Genomic DNA, 21623 nt, shown 5'->3' on the forward strand with positions numbered 1-21623 from the left:
CTAGAATAAGTGTTAATTAGCGTGATGGTACTATGACGCGGAAACTGCAGCTGTACACAAAATATGTCCCTAGAGAATGTTTCTATTTGGACTGCCTTACAGCCAAGATGAACACCCACCCATATGATTAATTCCCCCGAGGGTCTACTAACACCCGCATGAGTGGCCAGTATGTGAAATGTAGCAAACTTCACTCCTAGCCCATGTCTCCTGGAGCATACAAATATCATGTTCTGCTATGAATGCTCTCCACTCTAGGTCATCTAATTTACTATTAATACCTGCTACATTTCATGACAGGATTTTTGTAGTTTCTTTACTAGAGATATTTATATTGGATTCCTTCATGGCCTGAGGATGGCAATTCCAGGACACAGCATTTGAATTTAGTTGTGCCAACTCTAAACTTCTCACAGCTGTAGGGCTAGGAGGGTCCACTAACGGGGTGAGCCTATCCCCTATTGAGATACTGGGTCGGGAGCCGCTCAGGTACTCTCCGCCTAGATTTTCCTGTCTGGGGAGGTGGAGATCAGAGGAACACACCCTGTATTCAAGGTTAGTTAGATTTACCGGCGCCGCCTCCTGTGTTACCTCTAAAGTTGCCAACTGTCAATCCACCCCTTCCAGGGGGCTAAACCTATTACTTGTAGGTATATTACAAGTGTATTAGTTTCTCCAGCTTTGGTCAATATTTGGCTTGAAGTGATTAGGCTCAGGAAATGTCCATCTCAAGTGGTTACCATGCTGATATCCTGGTTGAACTCTAGGGGGATAAAAAAAAAACAAGGGAAGTAAAAGGGTTCTATCCGTATGCATGCCTGTCAAAGAACCTAAAATTCTTTTAACAACAACGGGGTTTTTAAAATTAATGACAATACAGTTGCCATTTATATTTTTTTGGCGTTGGCCAATCTAACCCACCCTTCTAGTGGTTAAAATTTCTTCTGGGCTTTCATAACGGAAATCAGTATGGTTAATTAACCAGTGTATACTTTTATTTTTTAAATCTTCATGGAGTTCTGTTTGTCCCCTTCTTAATTCAGGTATCCCAGCCAGGATCAACACATACGGGGTTGATGCTGGCGGGAGATTTATATTCGGGGGTTTGGAGAATAGTTTAGTTTGTTCGAACAAAGAACTTATAGTTGGTTGACTTCTCCCCTCCATTTTATTCGATTCCGCATCATTACCTACTGCTGTTTGTTGTGGCCTTTTCCCTTGTTCTTGATTTATGTTGGGGTGAACTTGCTCCTTTTCCTTAGTAGCCCTCGCCTGTAATTGTGCTACCGGAACTATGCTGATTATTGGTGATAACACTCTTCTATTTGTACTAGTGTGGGGTTTATCTCTCGCTGGTGTATTGATGGTAGTAACCCTGGATTTCTTCTCGTGATGTGGTGTAGTCTTTGAGGCTGCTCCCTTAGCAATTATTAATTTTAGGTCCTCCAAGCTTTCTAAAATGGGCCCAAGTTCCTCTTGACGATCTCTCTCAACTGAGACTCTAGGTTAGTTACTAAATCTGATACCCACCCCGGCTGTTCATCTAAATCCACTTCGTGATCGCCTATCATTGTGGGCATCGATGAATTTGTTGTATCCACGTTAGGAATTTGCACAGTTTTCCGCTTTGCTAGTGATTTTGCTTTTGAATTCAGTCAGTCAGTCAATCACTTTTATTCGATTTTAAAAAAAATCATAAAAAGACACAGGATACATTTCAGAATTACACATACAGAAAATTAAATGATCACTAGAAGAATATTTACATAATATATATACGTAATAGTTCATCGATCATATCAAGGTAATGTAAAGTGGCATGTGCGTAAACAATTTATATATACAATCAAAAAGATTAAAAAATACATTTAAAAACATTGGAGACATCAATATACCTATATTCATATAGAGGTTACATTTAAGAAATTTAGTTTATAATCAATCCATTATTGCTTTTACTGCGCTTCTTATTAATGCGTACTCCTGCTGCTAAAAAATTTGCAACATGGAAAGTGACGTGCATTGTGCAAAAGTTGCAGGAATAGAAGTGCAGGCCTCACTAAGGATGGGGACAAGATATTTCCTCCTGATTTTATCATAATGTTCACAGAACATGATAAAATGTAAAGTGTCCTGTGGTGAAAAATTGTCACAATCACAAGGTTTGTTGTTATCAGGGGTATCCCATCTATAGTATGTGCCCAATAAAAAGTGAATTAAATTCAAACGAAATCTAATTAAAAGAAAGCGGTGGAATGAGTTCTTTACATATACCAGGTAAGGTTCTGGGCCTGGAACAGTTTTGAGTGTAAAATTCCTTCTCACTGTAATATCTTAAGTTCAATTTCCTCTCGCTCTGTGATAAAAAGGTTAATCAGTGATTCCTTGATTATTTTAACATCCTCCTTCCTTATGCTCTCTGGGGAATTAAAAAGGTCGATGCGTCCCACCTGTGCTAACATGTTTTTCACATACAACATCCATGGGATCTTAAGTACTCCATCCATATTTAAACAATCTTCTAGAATTTTGTGATTTAGAGTAATCTCTTCATTTAGCCAGGTTTTTAACCAAAAAATAACAGGGGCAGATTTTATGACGTCAGAGACGTACCCAACCCCCAGTTCTGAGTGAATAGTGAAAGTGGGGGTGGACTGGGGAACAAAGTAATGATCTTAAAAACCTGTTCTCTGCCCTTTGAATAAGGACGGGCTCTATGTATCCCCAGATTGAGGCCCCGTAGTTGGCGATTGCGATGCTCTTAGCATTATATACTTTGAGAATCGCGCTCGTCGGTCTTGAACCCAGTTTTCTAGCAAAATTCAGGATGGCTCCTGCCGATCTACTCAGAGCGTTGGATTTGGCCTTATACTGGGGACACCACGTGCCTTTGTCGTCAAATAGGACGCCCAAGTAGGTGAAAGAGGGAACCCTCTGAACCTCATTTCCTGTGCAGACCAGAGTTATGGGTTTCCTTCTTTTCCCTTTGTGACCCATGATCATAACGTGGGATTTTTGTGTGTTTACTTTTAGGTCTAAAGAGGTCATAAAATCCCCAAAAGAGGCCAAAAGTTTATTCAGGGCGACGCCAGTTCTTGCCAGGAGAACCGCATCGTCCGCGTACAGGAGGACCGGAATATTAGTCTCTCCTGCACGCGGGACGTCGGTGCCCAGGGCGTTAAGTACCGGCTCCAAGGTGTTTATGTACAAAGTGAAGAGGAGAGGGGCAAGGATACATCCTTGCCTCACTCCTCTCTCGGAGCTGAAGGATTTGGTGCATCTACCGTCCCTAGTTACTCTAACTGAGGCCTCCAGCCCCTGATGTAGGTCAGCCAGAAACCCAACTAAAGATTTTTCAATACCTATGTCCAAGAGGACCCCCCACAGCCTTGACCTGTTAACCAGGTCAAAGGCTGAGGAGAGATCCATGAAAGCCATGTGTAAGGCTCCTTTTTTAACTAGGGTGTATTTAGTAGTTATCAGGTATAAGTTTAAACACTGATCCAATGTGCTTCTTTTTAGCTTTTGAATTCGATTTGGTTTTGGTAATTCTATCTAGCCTTGGGCGGGTCCTACCTGTCCGGAGAACCCTATTTGTGGTTTCTATATCTATAGAGGAATAACTTATCGGGTCATTTAAGGATGGTTCTATTTCATCGAGGGCGGGTGAAATCAGTGTACTGGCTGCTAAATTAGGTGTAATCGATAACCTTCTTTCAGTTCCTTCAATTTCGGTAGCAACTGCCCCCAGGGCTTTGGCTAGCATCTTGTCTATAGATGTTTGTTTTTGTACAGGTGTATGCATTAGTGGTGGCAGATTATTTTCTAAACAGCCCTTTTTCCCCATTCTAGTGTAAACCAAATCAGCAGGATGGGCAGGTGATAAAACAAATGACAGAAGGTGTAGCAATAGATATGCTAACACAAGTTAATTATGCTTATATTTGACTTGTCTTTAAAACTTATTAAAAAGTCAACAGTACCTTGTTGTCCATATCTAAATACAAGTTGCAAGGGGGAGTGGTCCGACCCGGCCTCCTCTGGCCTCTGATGGCCACAGATGGCCCGCCCTTTGCCCGGGCTTAGCCTGGCGCATCCCGCGCGCGTCCCCGCGGGACGAGGATCCAGGTGTGCCTTTATGCGCCTCCTGGTGCGTTGGTGGTGACGGGAGCTAGTGGTGATGGGAGCTGTAGTTCCCCCACAGCGCCTCAGCGGAGCAAAGCCCAGCCGGCGTTGGAGTTAGTAGAGGTGAGCCCCCGGAGCGTTTGGTGGAGCTAAGCCCGGCCACAATCTCCCGACCCCAGAGAGGAAAGGCTTGAACTTCTACTGAAGTTCAGAGGGCGAACATCAAGGCTGGGACAAAGGCCTAGGCCCTTTTATGGCACCAGGATATAACCGGAATAACAGCCAGTCCTAATGGTAGTAATTTTTAATTCCCTTGCTGAAAGCAATATGGATGGTATCATCGGTCTGCTTTCTCGGGTTGGGGATCTTCTCCACAGCTGTCACATGTGTACTGGATGAGGAACTGAGCTGGGTAGTTTGCTTGTGGGCTTGGATGGTTTTTTTGTTGTTTTTTTTAGAAACTTTATTTATTATTTTCCAAAAGAAATACAAAAATAAAGGGAAGCATACATGTCGAAAATATACTGATGATTCATAAGGTGTCACACTAGACACAGATACGTAATACATAATAATCTGAACATACTAAAATGTCATTCTTGGGTCAGGGCTAAAGGCAAGCAGAGGGACATCACCCCTCTAACCCTCTAAGATAGCAAAACCCTGCAGTGATCTCAACAGGATATGAACATCACCCGTCTCCCCGAGCAATAGGAAGATATGGACTAAAGAAACAGGGGTACCATACAATGTGTTATATAAATCAGGTGTCGAAGAGTGGGACCCCACACGGTCCTTCAACCAATACCCTCGGGAACCACTTCATGATTAGGGGTAGGTTGACCCCCAACTATGGCGCCAGCGATATATGAGCGGTACGGGCCCCAAATGTCGATGGGTCTGGATGTAGAGGGAACCATGTTGGAGTATTCAGCACTATTAGCATTGCAGTGCGCCATGCTCGGGAGCCAAGAACTGTGTAACGGTGGGCGTCGGTCACACCACCGCAATGCCACCTCCCGTTTAGCCAATAAAAAACTCAGCGCCGCCAGTTTGCGCACTGTCCTCGGAAATTCGGCCATGTATCCCAAAAGGGCAATCTCAAAGACGGGGGCCAGATTTAGGTGTAACATGGCACTAAGTGTGTTGTGCACCCGGGACCAATAATCATGGAGCATAGGGCAGGACCACGAAAGGTGTGCAAAGTCCGCAAATGGTCCACCGCACTTGGGGCAAGCGTGGGATCTTGATGGGTCTATTCTGTGTAGTCGCGCTTGAGTGAAGTACAGTCGTCGTAGGAATTTAAAATGTAGGAGTTTATGTTTACTATTGAGAGAGATGTCCTTTGTCGCCTTAAAGCACCACTTCCACTGATCGTCTGAAATGGTGCAGCCCAAATCCGCCTCCCATGCGGCACGTACCACTTGATCCGGGGAAGGGAGAAGGTCGCAGCACATATGATATAACTTAGATACTAAATGAGTGCCTGATGAGTGCTGAATAAGAAAGGTGAGGAGAGTCATCTCTTCAAGAGGGAGGGGGAACGAAGAAAACGATGCCCTCAATAAAGAGCGCAGTCTGGTTAGTACAAATGAGTCCATAAACGTTCTCTCCGTAAAGCGGTGCTCCTCTGTAAGTGAGAAGGCATGGCCGTCAGGGAACAAATCTCCAATGGTGGCAATGTGGAACTTGGTCAACGTTTGCCGTACTACAGATTCCCCAGTTATTGGAAGCCAGATGGGATTGGGCAACGGTAGGGTCGGGGAGTACAGCTGTTTAAGGCAGATAAGTCGGCCTAGTCTTCCCCATGCCCAGCAGGTCGATGAAACAGTTTGAATATCTCGTGGATCTCTAGGAAAGCCTGACGGCAGAGTGGTGGACAGCGATCCCGGCAAAACTAAGCCGGCTTCCGGTTTCAAGTAAGTAATCCGGGCGTCAGGGTGGAACCATGGGTATGCATAGGAACACTGTGCCACCAAAAACATAAAGGTAAAAATCAGGGACACCGTGTCCGCCACGCTCATATGGGAGCGTCAGCACGTGCCAAGACACACGTGGAGTCTTGTTTCCCCACACCAGTCTCAATAATAGAGAACGTAACTGTGTGAAAAAAACATTTGTGAGGGGTACGGGTATATTATTGAACAAATATAGAAACCGTGGCAATATTATCATTTTGATAATTACGACGCTCCCGGCCATGGATAATGGGAGTCGATTCCATCGTTCAATCTGTCCCTCTAGGGCAGTCAGCGCAGTGCCGTAATTTAATCTGATGATGGATTCTGTATCGAAATGTACATGGATGCGTAAGTATTTCACAGAGTCTCGGATCCAGGCGAGGGGGAAGGGGTTGGGCCATTCAACTGTACTGGGTGTGAGCGGGACGATAACAGACTTATGCCAATTTATACGGAGGCCCGAGAACTTGCCAAATCGGGTTATTTCCAAGATCAAAGGTTCAAGGTTGATCTGGGGCTGCCGGACATAGAGGATGGTGTCATCTGCATATAGCGAAATCAAGAGTGGGCCTGTGCGGAACTGGAGGCCGCGGTGCATGTGCCTCTCTTGAAAATGTCGGACTAATGGGTCCATCGCTAAAATGTACAATAGCGGTGACGGGGCAACCCTGTCGCGTACCACGCGTCAGGCGGAACTGGGTAGTGATCGTACCATTCAGGCGCAGCCGGGCCGTGGGAAGAGTATACAATAACTCCACTGTGTTCACTAAGCATTCAGGTATCCCCATACGGCGCATCACAGACACTAGGAATGGCCACTCTAAAGAGTCAAACGCCTTTTCGGCATCTAGTAGTATCGCCGCAGCCGGGGTGGCAGGGTCAAAACGGTGCAGAATGGAAAAAAGGGTGCGGAGGTTGAGGGAGGTGGAGCGATGTGGAACGAAGCCAGATTGGGCGGGAGATATTATGGACTCCATTAGTAGCGAAAGGCGGATGGCAATGACTTTCGCTAGGATCTTGTAATCTAGGTTCAATAAAGACAGAGGACAATAAGATTCACATAGAGTCGCATCCTTTCCCGGCTTGGGCAAAAGCACAATGACCGCCTCTCTAAGAGTGGGGGGCAGACAACCCGTTTCAAGGGCCTCGGCATACACTTCCACCAAGCGGGGAACCAACAGCTCTTTATAGGCCTTGTAAAAATCTGCCGAAAACCCATCTAATCCTGGGGCTGAAGACCCTTTCATGGAGTCTATAGCCTCTATGATATTGTCCGTCGTGATAGGATCGTCCAAAAAGTCTCTAATCCAGTTATCCAAATACACCATTGCGATCTCATTGAGGTAATTCCCCCGGTCAGTGGCGTCGTCAGCTAACGTAGATGTGTACAAAGAAGTGTAGTAAGAGAAAAAGGCGTCACAGATTTCAGGCGTGGTGCGCAGCATGTCCCCTGTCGGTCCTCTGAGTTCTGTGATGTAGGAAGATTTGTACGGGGGGCGAAGTAAGTGTGCTAACAATTTGCCAGGTCGATCGCCCTCCCCATGTTGCCTAGCCGTGTGTGATCTAACCAGAAATCGAAGCTCTCTTTCGGCCTCCTCTCTAAATTCCACCATCAATTGTAAGCGCCTAACCTCCCTCTGTTCTGAATGTTGTCGAAGTTGTTCCGCATCTAGCGTCGCTATGTCGTGCTCTATCCGGGAGAGTGTCGCGCGAACTTCGCGCAGTACTCCAGTATGTTTAGCGATGCACACTCCCCTGATGGTTGCCTTAAATCCCTCCCACAGGACAGCCCAGGTGTCAACCGTACCCGTGTTTAGTTCAAAGTATTCTTCAATGGCCCCTCTAATTTCTTCCGTGAAAACTGGATCTGATAAAGCTTTCCCAGGGAAGCGCCACCGTCTTTCATAACCACCCGCCCTGGGGACCCGCAGTCTCAGTACTATAGGAGAGTGGTCTGACAGGATACGTGGGAGCGTAAGGAGGTCGTCAACCCACCCAACCACTTCCGGGGAAATCAGCCAATAGTCGATCCTGGTCCAAGTGTCATGAAACCCGGAGTAGTGTGAGTAAGCCGGTGTAGAGGTATGCAAATGTGCCTCGATGTCTATGAGGGAAAAGTGGGAGCATATGTCACGAAGGACTGGGCGTGAGTGGGGTCTAGTGTCTGAGGTAGTTGAGGTACTGTCTCTGGTCGGGTTAAGCAGCAGATTAAAATCGCCACCGATGAGTAATAAACCAGGTTCCGAGTTCAGCAGGTGTATCTGCAAGTCATTGAAAAAAGTAGTAGTCTCAGTGTTAGGGCCATAGACTCCGACGAGCGTGACCTTGTGGCTCATGAGGGTCCCCGTAATGATGACATATCTGCCCTCTTTATCGGTGACAGTGTGAGTTAGCACAAAGGGTATCCATTTATGTATACATATAGCCACCCCCCTGGAATATCTGTTATAGTGGGAGAAGAAGCGGTGTGTACCCCAACTTCTAGCAACCTGCGAAGCGGCATCCGGCGTAAAATGAGTTTCTTGCAGGAAGACTATGTCGATCCTATGTCTAGCAATGTAATTAAAAACTTGCTTACACTTCCTGGAGTTGTTCAGTCCCCTATCATTCCAGGACATCAACGAACGTTCCGAGGGGCCCAACTGCAACCCTAATCTGGCCATGAGTACAGGGAGGGAAAAGATGACCTACGACATGAGCAGCTCAGCGGAAAAAATGCAGTTGCGAAAACGTCGTGACACATTCTAAAATAACAGAACCAAACAAACCCCCATTTACACCCCCCACCCAACCTCTCACAAACCCCAAAGAGGAATACCCAACCCAATGCGGCGGTGAAATGGAACATCATGTGCAGTAGAAGTACATTGTGAACTAAGCCCACCGCAGTAAATAAAGTAACAAAATCCCAAAGTAGAAAGGCGTTCGCCATAGGGGGTAGCAACGCCACGCCATCCGGGCTAACCAATTCAATAGCTGTGCAACAACCAATCCAGCAGACCTTTAGACAGTTCACTAAGTGTCCAAGCCATAAGAGGAGAGTCATGTGCAAGAGTCCTATTGTCAGCCAGGGCATGAGCCCGAAAACAGATCCACCCTGTGTTGGGAATCTCCCTGTGCCGGCGAGGGTGCCCTGGAGTTGTCAGCAGCCCGAGTGTCTCTGGATTTATAAGAGTGACAGAACTCCTGGACCTCTGTCGGAGTGTCAAAGATGCGGGCCCTGCCAGCTACTTCTACCCTTAGGCGCGCGGGGTAAAGCATGCCTTATTTAAGACTTAAATTGCGTAGAGTAGCCTTAACCCCAGTGTATTTTCGGCGCGCTTCCTGAACCATAAGGGTGAAGTCTGGGTAAAAGGACAGGGAGTCGCCTTGCCACCGTATCTCCCCTTTCTCACGAGCTGCACGGAGGGCAGCATCACGGTCCCTGAAGTTCATGATCCTGGCTATGATGGGACGTGGCGGCTGACCCGGTTTTGGTCGAGGACCCAGAGACCGATGGGCCCGCTCTACCACAAACGCGGGGTAAACTGATCCCTGCCGAACAGATCTATGAGAAGCTTTTCCACAAAGACGTCCATCCGGCCAGTTTGGGTTGATTCCGCCACACCTAAAATGCAAACGTTATTGCGTCGTCCGCGTGCTTCTAAGTCCTCATTTTTTATGGCCACTTCCTTTAGGATCTTTTCAACTCGTTCAAGACGTTTCAGTGTTTTGACGCCTGCGTCCTCAATATCTGAAACACGAGATTCGACAACATCTAGTCGGCGATCATGTGCTTGCACTGTAGAGCCCATGTCAGCAAGTTTTTGTTCCAAGGTGTCAAATCTGCAGTCGAGCGACTTGAATCCCGCTCTCATTTCGGACATCATGGCTGTGACCAATGAAGTGGTGCTGTCCTGAGGAGGAGGAGGCATCGTATCCGATGAGGAGCCAGTCGCAGCGGCCGCAGCCAGCATGGAGGCCTTGTCAAAACGAAGCTTTCGCTGGTTAGGTTCTCTCTTCCCCATGTTGACCGGTGTTCAGTCGAGTGCGGGCCGCAGGCAGTAGGCCAGGAGTAGGGTGGGTGTGGCGGTCGTGAGCAGGTGCTCCAGGAGGGATGTGCAGAGCAAGGGCGCAGCAATATCCCTGCAAGTTCTTCGATGAAGAGGGGCCTCGCACTGATCAGGCAGTCTAAGGTAATGGAGTGGCGCCTATTAAATCAGGGGCTCAGTAGTAGCGAGTGTAGCCTGCGCACAGGGAAAGACTCTCCCTGTCACTCCTCAACTGGCAAAATAAATGTACCGCATCCGGACTCCAGAACACCCAGGGCTGCTATGGCGGGACTTTCCAACAAAATGGCGGACCAGGGCTGCCGCGCCGACAGGTAAGGAGCAATGCGGTGAGCCGCTACCACTCTTCTCTCCGCAGGTAGCTACGGGGGGAATCCACCAAAGGGAAGGCGGGGCCACCCGGACGCCCACCACCACCCACGTGCCCTCCCGCGGCACCCAGGTCAGACTGCGCAACCCCCCCCCCCCCCCCCCCCCCGAGTCCCGCCCGAAGCAGCCGCTACCCGAGTCCCCGGCTCCGGTCTACGACCCAGGCCCTAAGGCCGCAGTACGCCCCGGAGCCACGGAACCAGCGCGGCCAAACCCCCAGGCCGGACCAAAAGGAGCGAGCCCAAGCCCCCAGCACCGCAAGCGAACGCGGGGCGAGAGGCGATGCGTCCCCAGCACGGAACTTACCGGAAAGCCAGGCGCAGTGAGAGAGGACGCCGGTGGGGTGGCGCTCCTGCACCTCCGCCAAACATACCCTTACGGGACACCCCCGAGCCCAAAACAGGTGTCGGATGGCGGCAAATCACCGCTGCTACAGGATGGAGGCGAAGAGCAGGATCAGGTCAGTCTCGGGACCGTAGGATGGTGTAGATTGGCCGCCCAGACGGCGGAGCTTCAGTCGAAAGCGGCCATCTTGGTCGCCTCCGTGGCCACGCCCCGGCTTGGATGGTTTTTAATGATCAAAATCAAACATTTTGGCCTGAACTTTGAAAATGTTCAGTTCTCCCTCTAGGTCGTCTCTATTCTTAGAGGTGGCAATGGGGTCTAGTCTCCTTGCATTTGAACGAAGCAGCTTCAGAATCCCTATAACTCTTTACTTGGATATTCTCAGTAGACACTTCACCTGTTTAAGTCTAAGTACCACAATTTTGGCCACTGCATCTCTTTTCGAATTTTAAGTTTTTATTTTGAAACCATGCACAGGCCTAACACACTGCATTATCTGAAGGAAGACAACAGATGAAAACCAGTTGATCGAAACAACTGGAACCATGCAGTGCTTAATTTGGAAAACATTAAGAGCTGGTGGCCAAACTTTTTCTCATAAGACAGGGGCCGGCCTGCCGAATGCAAGAGGTGTCAGACTCTAAATCTGTCTAGTATAGATTCCACCTCTGCCTCTTTTCCACCACCAAACACTTTCTGCCTCTTAAGTTCACATTTTCGGGTTCTTTTTGTCCCTGCTTTTGCTCTTTTTCACTGGTTTCCCATCTTTCTCTTTCCCCCTTTTGTGTTTCTCTCTCCCTGGATCCAAGTTTAATGTGAAAATATAAGTGCTGTTCCCCTCATAGCAGTGCCAGTGGTTCTCACCTGCAATCACCGGCTCAAATTATGCGCTGGAACTATATTACAGACATTGGACAAAATATGATGGGGAAAAAAATATCTGAAAATAAAGTCTGAGGCTGGGGCATAATGGGTTACTGATAAACGTCATAAGGGGTCATTCCAAGCACAGAAATAACTACTTTAAGAGAAGTCTGGGAGATGATGTGATCAGCATCAGCAAGAGAAGCTGAATATGGATTTCAGTTCAGTGAGTTCCTGAATCGCAAGCAGAACCTATCAGTTGCCCCTGCAAATCTCAGAGCTTTAAATGGTGTTCGGATTAAAATGTGATACCTTTAATATTGCTAGTCACTGGAAAGGTGCTGTGAGACGGTGGTTATAAAACTACTAACTACAGCTTTTCAGAAGGGTCAGAAAACGCCTATGCTGCAAATCCCTACATATTCCGAGTGTGAGGAGCTAAAGGCGAACGGATGACCTTCTGCACACACCAGTCCTCTACGGTTGAGTCTGAGGACAGAACCTCATGCCCCAAAATGGCCAATGGTATACTGCTCAGGAGGTGCCCAAGCCTAGATTGGGGATGCCAGTGGGGTAAACAGCTCGCAGCACCTGTTTGAACGTGTAACAAACTGGTACCATTTGGCCTTATGAATGAGTGACCTCAGGCTGGCATTAGTAGCGCGGAGAGTTCGGCGCCACTGTCTGCAATACCATTGTTTAGGGAGAGAAAATATACTCAGTGTTCAGCGTTAAGATTGATCACATTTCCTTGAGGGCAAGCTGGAGGAACTCACTTTCTGTCCCCACTTTCAGAGGAAATAGTACTGGTGGAAAATGGTGGTTCAAGTACTATGAATACTCAGTCTGAATAAACACTAATATTCTCAGCTTTCCACCAAGTATTTGAAAGAAGTGCATTTTTTAGGTGAACAGCAGAATAATATTATATACTAATCTTCAGAGATAAGAACTACACCATTACCAGATGTGCTGATGTGTTAACATGTTTGTAGAAAGTAAAATAAAACAACATTTGCATTGCACCATTGCTGTCTGATAAGATTTAAAACTGCATTACCTTTCTTTTCCAAAGTCAGCTAATGATAGGAGGTTGGATTAAAAAGAAAACGTGTAATAACCCAAATACGCAACACGTTCATAAAAATAGATTGAAATATGTGTGGGTCGGGAAATCCAGCAAAATTCAAAGTATTATGAGTGAGAGAAAATAGTTTCTTTTCAGAAGGCGTGTCCTTTTCTAATACCTTAAGTTGCAGTTAAATAAAAACAAGAGACAAAGGCTGAATGTACATTTAAGCAATATTGCGTTGTTCCAAGTATTAAAAAACATGACATAATAATCAATAGAAACAAAAAAGCCACACACATGTGTTTACCTGTTACCATGTCTCTAATTTCTTTGTTTGTGGCAGAAGAATCAATACAAATTTTGTCCATCAACTCCATTAGCTGCTTGTGAAGGAAGACTGCTTTTTTAAAGATCGACTGCAACAGGTCAGATACCATGTGAAGTCGCCCACTGTACACATACTCACTGTCCTGCAGCAAACATAAGGAAACAAAAGGGATTACATGCCAGGGATCTTAAACCACTTTACCAGACAAGACACCATGTAAAGATGCAATGTATATAGTTTGCACAAATCCAGGCAGTTGAATTTATAGAACCATTATATTTATTGAGAGATCCATAGAACAAACACAGCTACGTGCATACACTCCTGGGGCCAGCAGTGATTCAACAATACGAGGATTACACAGCGTGTATGCCCACAACCCAGAGGGCCGGCAATGGTCAGGAATCTCATATGACGAATAAGGACAACAAGAAACAAAAGAACATCAGACCCCAATGGCGCAAGGAAAGCCCCAATCCAACGGTAGCAGTCCTAGTAAGTGGGCAAATCTATCTATTATAGTAATTCTTTTGGTGGTGTGGTCTCAAGAACTGTTTCAGGATAATAATCAGCATTAACCTCTTAACTAGGAATAAGTCGCAAGATACGTAGTTATTGAGGGCAGGTGACCTCCCGCAATTCGGTCAAAATGATCTGAATAAATGGGGACCATAGGTCTCTAGAAGTCTCTTCTTTGTCAGCTACCACCAATGACATGCATTCAATTGCCAATGTCAACCATAGTTTGTGTAGCCAATGTACATGTTCTGGGTCGCTCGGTGTGCCCCATCTGTTATGTTTTATATAGGTACCCTCATATAGGCCCGGGTAACATCATGCCCTTTCACCTACATCACATCCCCTCACTACACTACACAGTAACAAGCCTTCTAAGGACTGAACCTTTTACCTAATTCTAGTCCTGGGTGTAGAAGGAGGGTTTACCTGAACAATAGTGTTCTATGACTTCATCTTTAGACTGACACAGTATGAATTAATATTCATGAGTGTTCTTGGAAACCAGGCAGGGGCTATAATCCACCTGCATAATATCTACGTACAAGGTTTATCCCATACGTCATCCTCATACCCAACAATGGCTAACACAATAAACAAGGAACAAAGGAACATTAGATGCCTTCTGTATAAATACAGCACCTCTTGCTAGCATTAGTTAGAGGGAACTGAGACTTCCAGGCCGACACACTGACCAGAGAAGCTGAAGCTCCTGCATGCAGATGCTCCAGCTGACAGCAGGGTAAACATCCCTTGCGGGGTGCCCACCTCGAGATCAGGACGGGGTCCCATACTCTTTTGCTTCAGGTAATGGGGTTAGACTAAACCTAGAGGGAATCTTGGCTTCACACCTACTCAAATGCTAGGTACACTTAGATATATCTAGATAGGCATCGTAGGAGTATGCACACTTTTATCATGCATTTTATGTCCATGTATTTGTTAATGACTATTGCAAAATGGTAGAACTGTACTATCCTTTTATATTCACTGTACTGTGTTGTAGGGGAAAAGATACAACGATCACCAAGGAGTTATAAAAGAGATTATATATTTATTCATAAGCTACAGAGATCAGCTGGTGTCCCTCTCCAGGCTAGCAGGCAACTGCCCCACCAAGCAAAGAGAAAGAACACATCTGCAATGAAGAATCTAAAAGGAATGCACATATTAAAGGGTTCCATGTTTAAATATCGATTACAAAAATATAGTTAACAAAAATATAGATGTAAAAATATCGACTACAAAAATATCGAATCCCTATACTTAAACAGGTAAGTACAACAATATCGAGTCAAAAATATAGATGTAAAAAATATAGATGTAAAAAATATCGACTTAAAAAATAATATAACTTACATTAAATAATTAAATAATATTATTAACAAAATAAATTAAATTACATTTATATTTTAACTAATTATAACAAATAAACTTATTTAATGAATATAAACACAATAAATGTGTGCATATACATATATTTTCTTAATTACATTTTATTATTATCTTTATTTAATTTATAAACTTTAATATTTATATAAAAATAAAATAAACACATATATAAAACATTTTGACTAAAAAAAATATTCTATATTTAATTAACACATTAAAGTATTAAAAAATAATAATACATACATTTAATAACAAAATACGAACATCAGTAGTGAAAACATTTGATAGCGAAGGGGTAAAAATTACTATTCCCACTCCAGTAAGTGCAACAGTAGGGAAAGCGTTGGATAGCGTAGGAGTAAAAATTACTATTCCCACTCCAGAGAGTGCCGCAGTAGGGAAAACATTGGATAGCGTAGGGATAAAAATTACTATTCCCACTCCAGAGGGTGCAACAGTATGGAAAGCGTTGGATAGCATAGGGGTAAAATTTACTATTCACACTCCAGAGAGTGCAACAGTAGGGAAAGCGCTGGATAGCGTAGGGGTAAAAATTACTATTCCCACTCCAAAGGATGCAACAGTAGGGAAAGCGTTGGATAGCGTAGGGGTAAAAATTACTATTCCCACTCCAGAGAGTGCAACAGTAGGGAAAACGTTGGATAGCGTGGGGGTGAAAATTACTATTCCCACTCCAGAGAGTGCAACAGTAGGGAAAGCGTTGTATAGCGTAGGGGTGAAAATTACTATTCCCACTCCAGAGAGTGCAGCAGTAGGGAAAACGTTGGATAGCGTAGGGGTAAAAATTACTATTCCCACTCCAGTGAGTACAATAGTAAGGAAAGTGCTGGAACACAAAATAATAATAAAAAAAAATGAATTACATTTAATTTCCAATATAAACATAATTAATATATACATTTAATGATATTATTATTAACAAAGATAATAAAAATTAATTAATTACACATTATTTAAAACTATAATATCCACCACACACACCTAAAATTAATTACACAATTGCATTTAATATTTACTAATTAATTAATGAAAAATGTTTTTTTAAATGAATTAATTAATTAACAGCTTTCACACCATATACACTTAAAAACACCACAACACACACAAAATTAATTACACATTTACCATGAATAATTACTAATTAATAAATGGTAATTATTTTTACTTTTTTTTATTAATTGATCAATAATAAATTAATTAATTACCACCCTTCATACCATTTACACGTATGAACTCCCCAACACACACCTAAAATTAAACAATTAACATAATTAATTATTAATTGACTAATTGAAATTAACAACTAATTATTAAACTATTATTAATAAATTAACACATTAATTAATCAATTAATTTAATATAATTAAATTACTTCCCACCCTATTCCCCTATAAACCCACAACCCGCTACGGAAGTAATCACACAAAATTAAACATAAAAAACATTAATAACTAATACAATTCCAAAACATATAATAAAATAACAAACAATTCTCATTTAAAACACTAAAATACATAACATTATTAATAAATCGATATTTTTGTAAACTATGTTTTTGTAAACGATATTTATTACAACTATATTATTGTTATCGATATTACTTACCTGTCAGTCGATATTCTGGTCAAACTATATTTTTGTTGTCGATATTCCTACTCTGCACCATATTAAAGGAACAGTGCAATGAATATAATACAAATGTAAAACCAAGATACAACATACTGCTAGTCATATATCTCTGCTACTGTCTAACGGTTGTCGTAGCACATACTATTTTACACTAGAAGAACAACTGCGCAATAAATACTTATTATAAACATGCCCAACTGTTTTTTCTGTGTATCTCGCTGAGACGAAGTAAGTGAGCACGAGTGACTGAGAGAAAAATAGTACATTGTATCCACGATCCTGGGGAATCAGGGGTGTCGTTCTAAGGTGCCATAAACTATTCTCTCACCGATAGGAGGAGGTTCTAGTGGTACTGTGAGCTAGGTAATGCAAACAGGCTAACATATTCAGTGGGCGTGCTCAAAGTTAGTCTGCCACCAATACTACAGTTTATGTTATCCAAATGCGCCGGTCCTGTATGGGTAATATAGGAACTACACGACACATCTAGCCAGAATTACTTGATGCGTGCCCAACAGCGCAAGAGCGATTTGACGGCCTCTTAAGGAGCGTAGGGGAAATGTTAAAGGATTTGGTAGACCCAAGAGCGTGTATGCTGGAAAGCGCGGAAGCTCAGTGTCAAATGCTTTATCTATGTTGTCCAAGACAAACCCCCAGAAGCGCTCTAACTTCGGGCAGTGCCAAAGCAAGTGGACAAGCGACCTGGTGTGACCGCACCCCCGCCAACACTTCTTAGGCCGACTTTTGTCCCAGTAGTGAATGCGCGCTGGGGTAAGATACCAGTATAAAAGCACTTCTGCTGTGTTGTGCACTGCCCCTGCTGTGTTGTGCGCTGTGTGAGAAGCTCTATAATACATGTTATCCCATTCTTTCTCCGAAAGCACCTGTCCCAGCTCTTCCTCCCACCGTCGCTGTCCTTTGAAGCGATCCCCTCCCGCAGGCTTTGTCAGCATTGCATAGAGCTCCGAAATATAATGTTTATCATCTCTCTTACATACTATCCATTTCTCAAAGGCCGTCAGCTTCCGTGACATTGCTTCTCGTAATGTGGGCTCGGTGACCCAATGACGCAATTGAAGGTAATGGAACACGTCTGACTGGGGAAGTTCGTAATCCCATTTCAGACAGCCAAAGGGAATCAAGTCGCCCGGCTCCAATAACGATCCGACGCGCTTACAGCCCTGTTCTCGCTATCTGTCTAAGACCGTCGAGCTGCGCCCCGGACGAAAAGTCAGGGTTTCTGGTGATTGGAGACATCAGGGAGGAAAAAGACACAAGGTCCCTTGCATAAGTTACTCCCATCTAGAATAGACATCAATCAACACAAGGGCAAACCTCAAATCCATATTTAAACAATTGAAGGACCAATAAAATCCATGCCAAGGAACATGAGGATCCTCAATAGAGCCATGAGGTGACTGACTGCCTAGCTTTAACCTCTTCTCACTCTCAAAGCAGTCAGAACACCTCTCCACCCAATCAGACACATGTTGATCCATGGTAGGCCACCAAAAATACTCCCTTAACCGTTTTTTGGTAAGGGACTGTCCTAAATGGCCCTCGTGCGCCAATTTGAATAAAGTAAACCTCAAATCCATCGGCGGTACGAACTTATCACCCTTCATTACTATATTCTCCTCCCTATCCAAAATAGACAAATCATCTAATACTTTCAGAAAAGGTCTAACCGCACTCTCAAGAGTACTCTCACGTCTTATGCCCTTCACTATCAACTCCTTCACTTTACACAACACACCATCCCTTGCCATGCTCTCATTCCATTTCTCCTTTCCAACAGCACCAGAACAGAATTCCACTATATCTCCCACTGGTGCAACTGAGCCTTCCCTCAAAAATGACTCCACACCAGACCGATCAACCTCCTCCCATGGTAACGGAAGTCTCGACAACCCATCCGCCTGATTATTCTTCCAAACAGGAATATAATCCACTCTGTACAAGTACTCCTGTAACCTCGCTGCCAATCTTGCCAATCTCGCCGAACCTTTCCCTGCTCCTCCCGGCGACAATATTCTCACTAACGGCTTGTGATCCGTTTGCAATCTGAAACGAAACCCCCACAGATACATCCTGAAGTATTCACAACCCCATGCAGCAGCAAGTGCCTCTCTCTCTATTATAGAGTAGTTCCTCTCCGAAACAGTAAGTGACCTTGATGCAAACGCCACCGTCTTCACCCCTGAAGAGTGAACTTGTGCAAGCACAGCGCCCAAGCCAACGCCACTCGCGTCAACAGTCAAAACAGACTCCAGTTTGGTATCAAAAGGTGTTAAAATACCTGCATCACGGGGGCATGGCCAAGCAGCATGGCCGACAGGACGTGAGCTTCACCAGCTCCGTCCGAGGACCCATTATATCCTACAAAGAAGATCCTTGCTGGACCCTCCAAAGGGGTGCTGACGGTCCGGATCCTCTCTCGTTCCGTCTGGGACCCCGACATTGCCAGGAGAGCCTCCGGTGCCCCGTCAACGCCGCCAGAGAACGAAGCGGCGCTCTGAGGGCTCCGCCTGTCTCTACGCGAGACCGCGGACTGGGCCTGCGCGAGGGAGTAGCGGTGCGTGCGGCCCGCTTGCAGAAGACGTATCCCGGCTACGGAGGTGACCACGTCCACGTCGGACCCCCCGATGGTTGGAGATCTATAGCGGACGTCCTGCGAGGCTAGTGGAGGGCTGAACTGGGGTCCGGTGACTCCCGCTGACCCGTGTAGGGGGTTGAGGTGCTGGCCCCTCCCCCCGCCGATCCTCTGCTGCACCGGAGCTCCCGGCTGCGGAGGGCAGCTCCGGGTGAGTGATTCCCCTGGTACCTGGGGCTCTACGCGAAACTTGGGGGACTGAGGCAGTGAGATCGCCGAGAACTTGACGCTGGTCCAGCCGGACCTGTTGGCATTAAGGCCCGCCTCTGCACTAGGAGCCGGTGCGGCCTGCGCGGGCTGCCCCCTTTGGTTTCCCTGCAGCTGTGGGGGTTGTGACCTCCGTCCCTGCTACGGCGCACTACAGCGACCCTTCCACGTGGAGTCTGCACTGGCGCTGAGACTAGTGGCGACCTGCGGGGCCGACCCCAGAGGGGCACGGACGGCTTGGGGCCCCCCATGGACTACGTGCCATTTTGCCCGACTGCCCGAGCGCCCCCCCCCTGCGTGGCAGCGGAATACGGACTGTGCTATCCCTAGAGGCTTGAACATCGACCTGTTGCACCTGGGACCTGAGGGGGCTCGCCCGGGGTGCACTGGTTGGCGGGGGTACCGGCCGGTAAGCTGCTTTCGACCTGATTGCTGGAGATCCTCCGGCCCAGCCCGGTGAGTGCATCTTGACCACTGGTTGCCACGCTCTCCCTTTACTAGTGGTGGGAGTCGCTGCTTGGGCCGGATCTGCCTGGTGCGGCCTGCTGAATTGTCCTCTCTCCCGGTCCTCCCGTCTTCGCTCTGCCGTTGGGCTCTGTACCTGACCGGTGGGCCCAGGCGAGTCCTAGCTGAGGCGCCTCGAGGGGGCTCCCGATCTGCCCCCCAAGATGACGACCCGCAAGGATAGGACTGCAAAATCCTCTCAACCCAACACCATCGTGCAGTATACCACCCCAAGACTGCCGTCACAGAGGATCACACGGCAGACAGGGCCGGACGATGGGGGCGATGACCCGCATGAAGCTTCCCGAGCGGAGATCCTGAAGGCTATCCAGGGATCCCATTCTGCCTTGGAGAGTCAGATCAAGACTGTATCGATCGATGTGAACCTCCTCCGGACGGACCTCCGTAAGGTGGCAGACAAGGTCTCGGACGCGGAGGGCAACATCGCACAATTGCAAACTGAAGTGGCTTCCCTGCAGAAATCGGTCACGCACCTGACGTCCACTACCCGTGCACTGGAGAGAAGAGCGGAAGATGCGGAAGGCAGGGCCCGTCGGAGCAACATCAGGGTCCTGGGCGTGCCGGAACGCCTTGAGGCGGGGAAAGCTGAACGCTTCTTGGAGACGTGGATCCGTACCCAGCTGTGCCCGGCCGGCCTGTCCAGTGTCTTTGTCATTGAGAGGGCACACAGGGCCCTGGTTCCCCCTCCACGACCGGGCGAGTCACCTAGAGCCATCATTGCAAAGATCCTGAATTATAAGGATCGCGATTGTATTCTACGGGCCGCGAGAGAAATGGAGTCCATCACCATTGAAAATAGTCGTGTTTCCATCTACCCTGACTATACTCAACTGGTGCAGGAGCAACAGAAGTCCTACCTGGGAGTCAAGCAGAAACTTCGCGACATGAAGCTACAATACATGCTCAAGGTGCTCTCCCAAGGACGCGTTCACTTCTTCGAGTCCCCGGCGGAGGTGTGGGAGTGGCTCGAGATACGAGGAGACGACCTACCCCCTGGTGAGCGAGGCGGCCCCCGCGAGACCTGGGGGACCCGGCCCCCGAGGCGCCGGCGAGGCAGAGGGAGACGCAGGTCTGAATCTCGGGGTTCTCCCGAGCCCCGGATTACCGTGGGAGAGGATGGGGCGCTCCGCGTGAGTCCATCGACGGCGGGGGCCGCTCCGGAGTCGCCTGAGGCACCTGCACCTGGTGAGATCCTGGTCCCGGATACTTTGCAGGAAACTTTGCCGGATGTACACTCTGCTCCCCCGGTGATACCGGAAACTGCCCTCTCCGAAACACGGCCTGAGTGAACTCTGATATGAGGTACTGTCTTGTTAAAATGTTGTTGCCCTGGGAGGTTGGGTGAGTCACCCCTTCTGGCTTTTGTCTACCCAATGCTGTCTATACCTGGTGCTGGGAGCCCTGGTTGGTGGGCTGAACAGAGGATAGATACACTGTTGGCCGAGGTGATGTGGTGCGAGGTCCAAGAGTTTATGGCGTACCGTCGCCCAGCATTGGAACTGTCTTTCATGAACATTGCCGGAGACTGTCCTGGAACATTGGGTCCTCGAGGAGTTGGGGGGGAGGG

At 46.6% G+C, this 21623-nt stretch overlaps 1 protein-coding gene across 7 annotated transcripts in view; it reads right to left on the minus strand.

Annotated features, from left to right (window-relative positions):
• FIRRM (FIGNL1 interacting regulator of recombination and mitosis) overlaps nt 1-21623 on the minus strand; it is a 3243174-nt gene that overhangs the window by 2348563 nt on the left and 872988 nt on the right. For all 7 annotated transcript variants that reach the window (XM_078686707.1, XM_078686742.1, XM_078686714.1 and 4 more), the window contains one exon: nt 13093-13255. In XM_078686707.1, the coding sequence (XP_078542833.1) occupies nt 13093-13255 (163 nt within the window). The remainder of the gene's footprint in view (nt 1-13092; nt 13256-21623) is intronic.

The sequence above is a fragment of the Lissotriton helveticus genome, chromosome 1_1, assembly GCF_964261635.1.
Source record: "Lissotriton helveticus chromosome 1_1, aLisHel1.1, whole genome shotgun sequence".
NCBI lineage: Eukaryota > Metazoa > Chordata > Amphibia > Caudata > Salamandridae > Lissotriton > Lissotriton helveticus.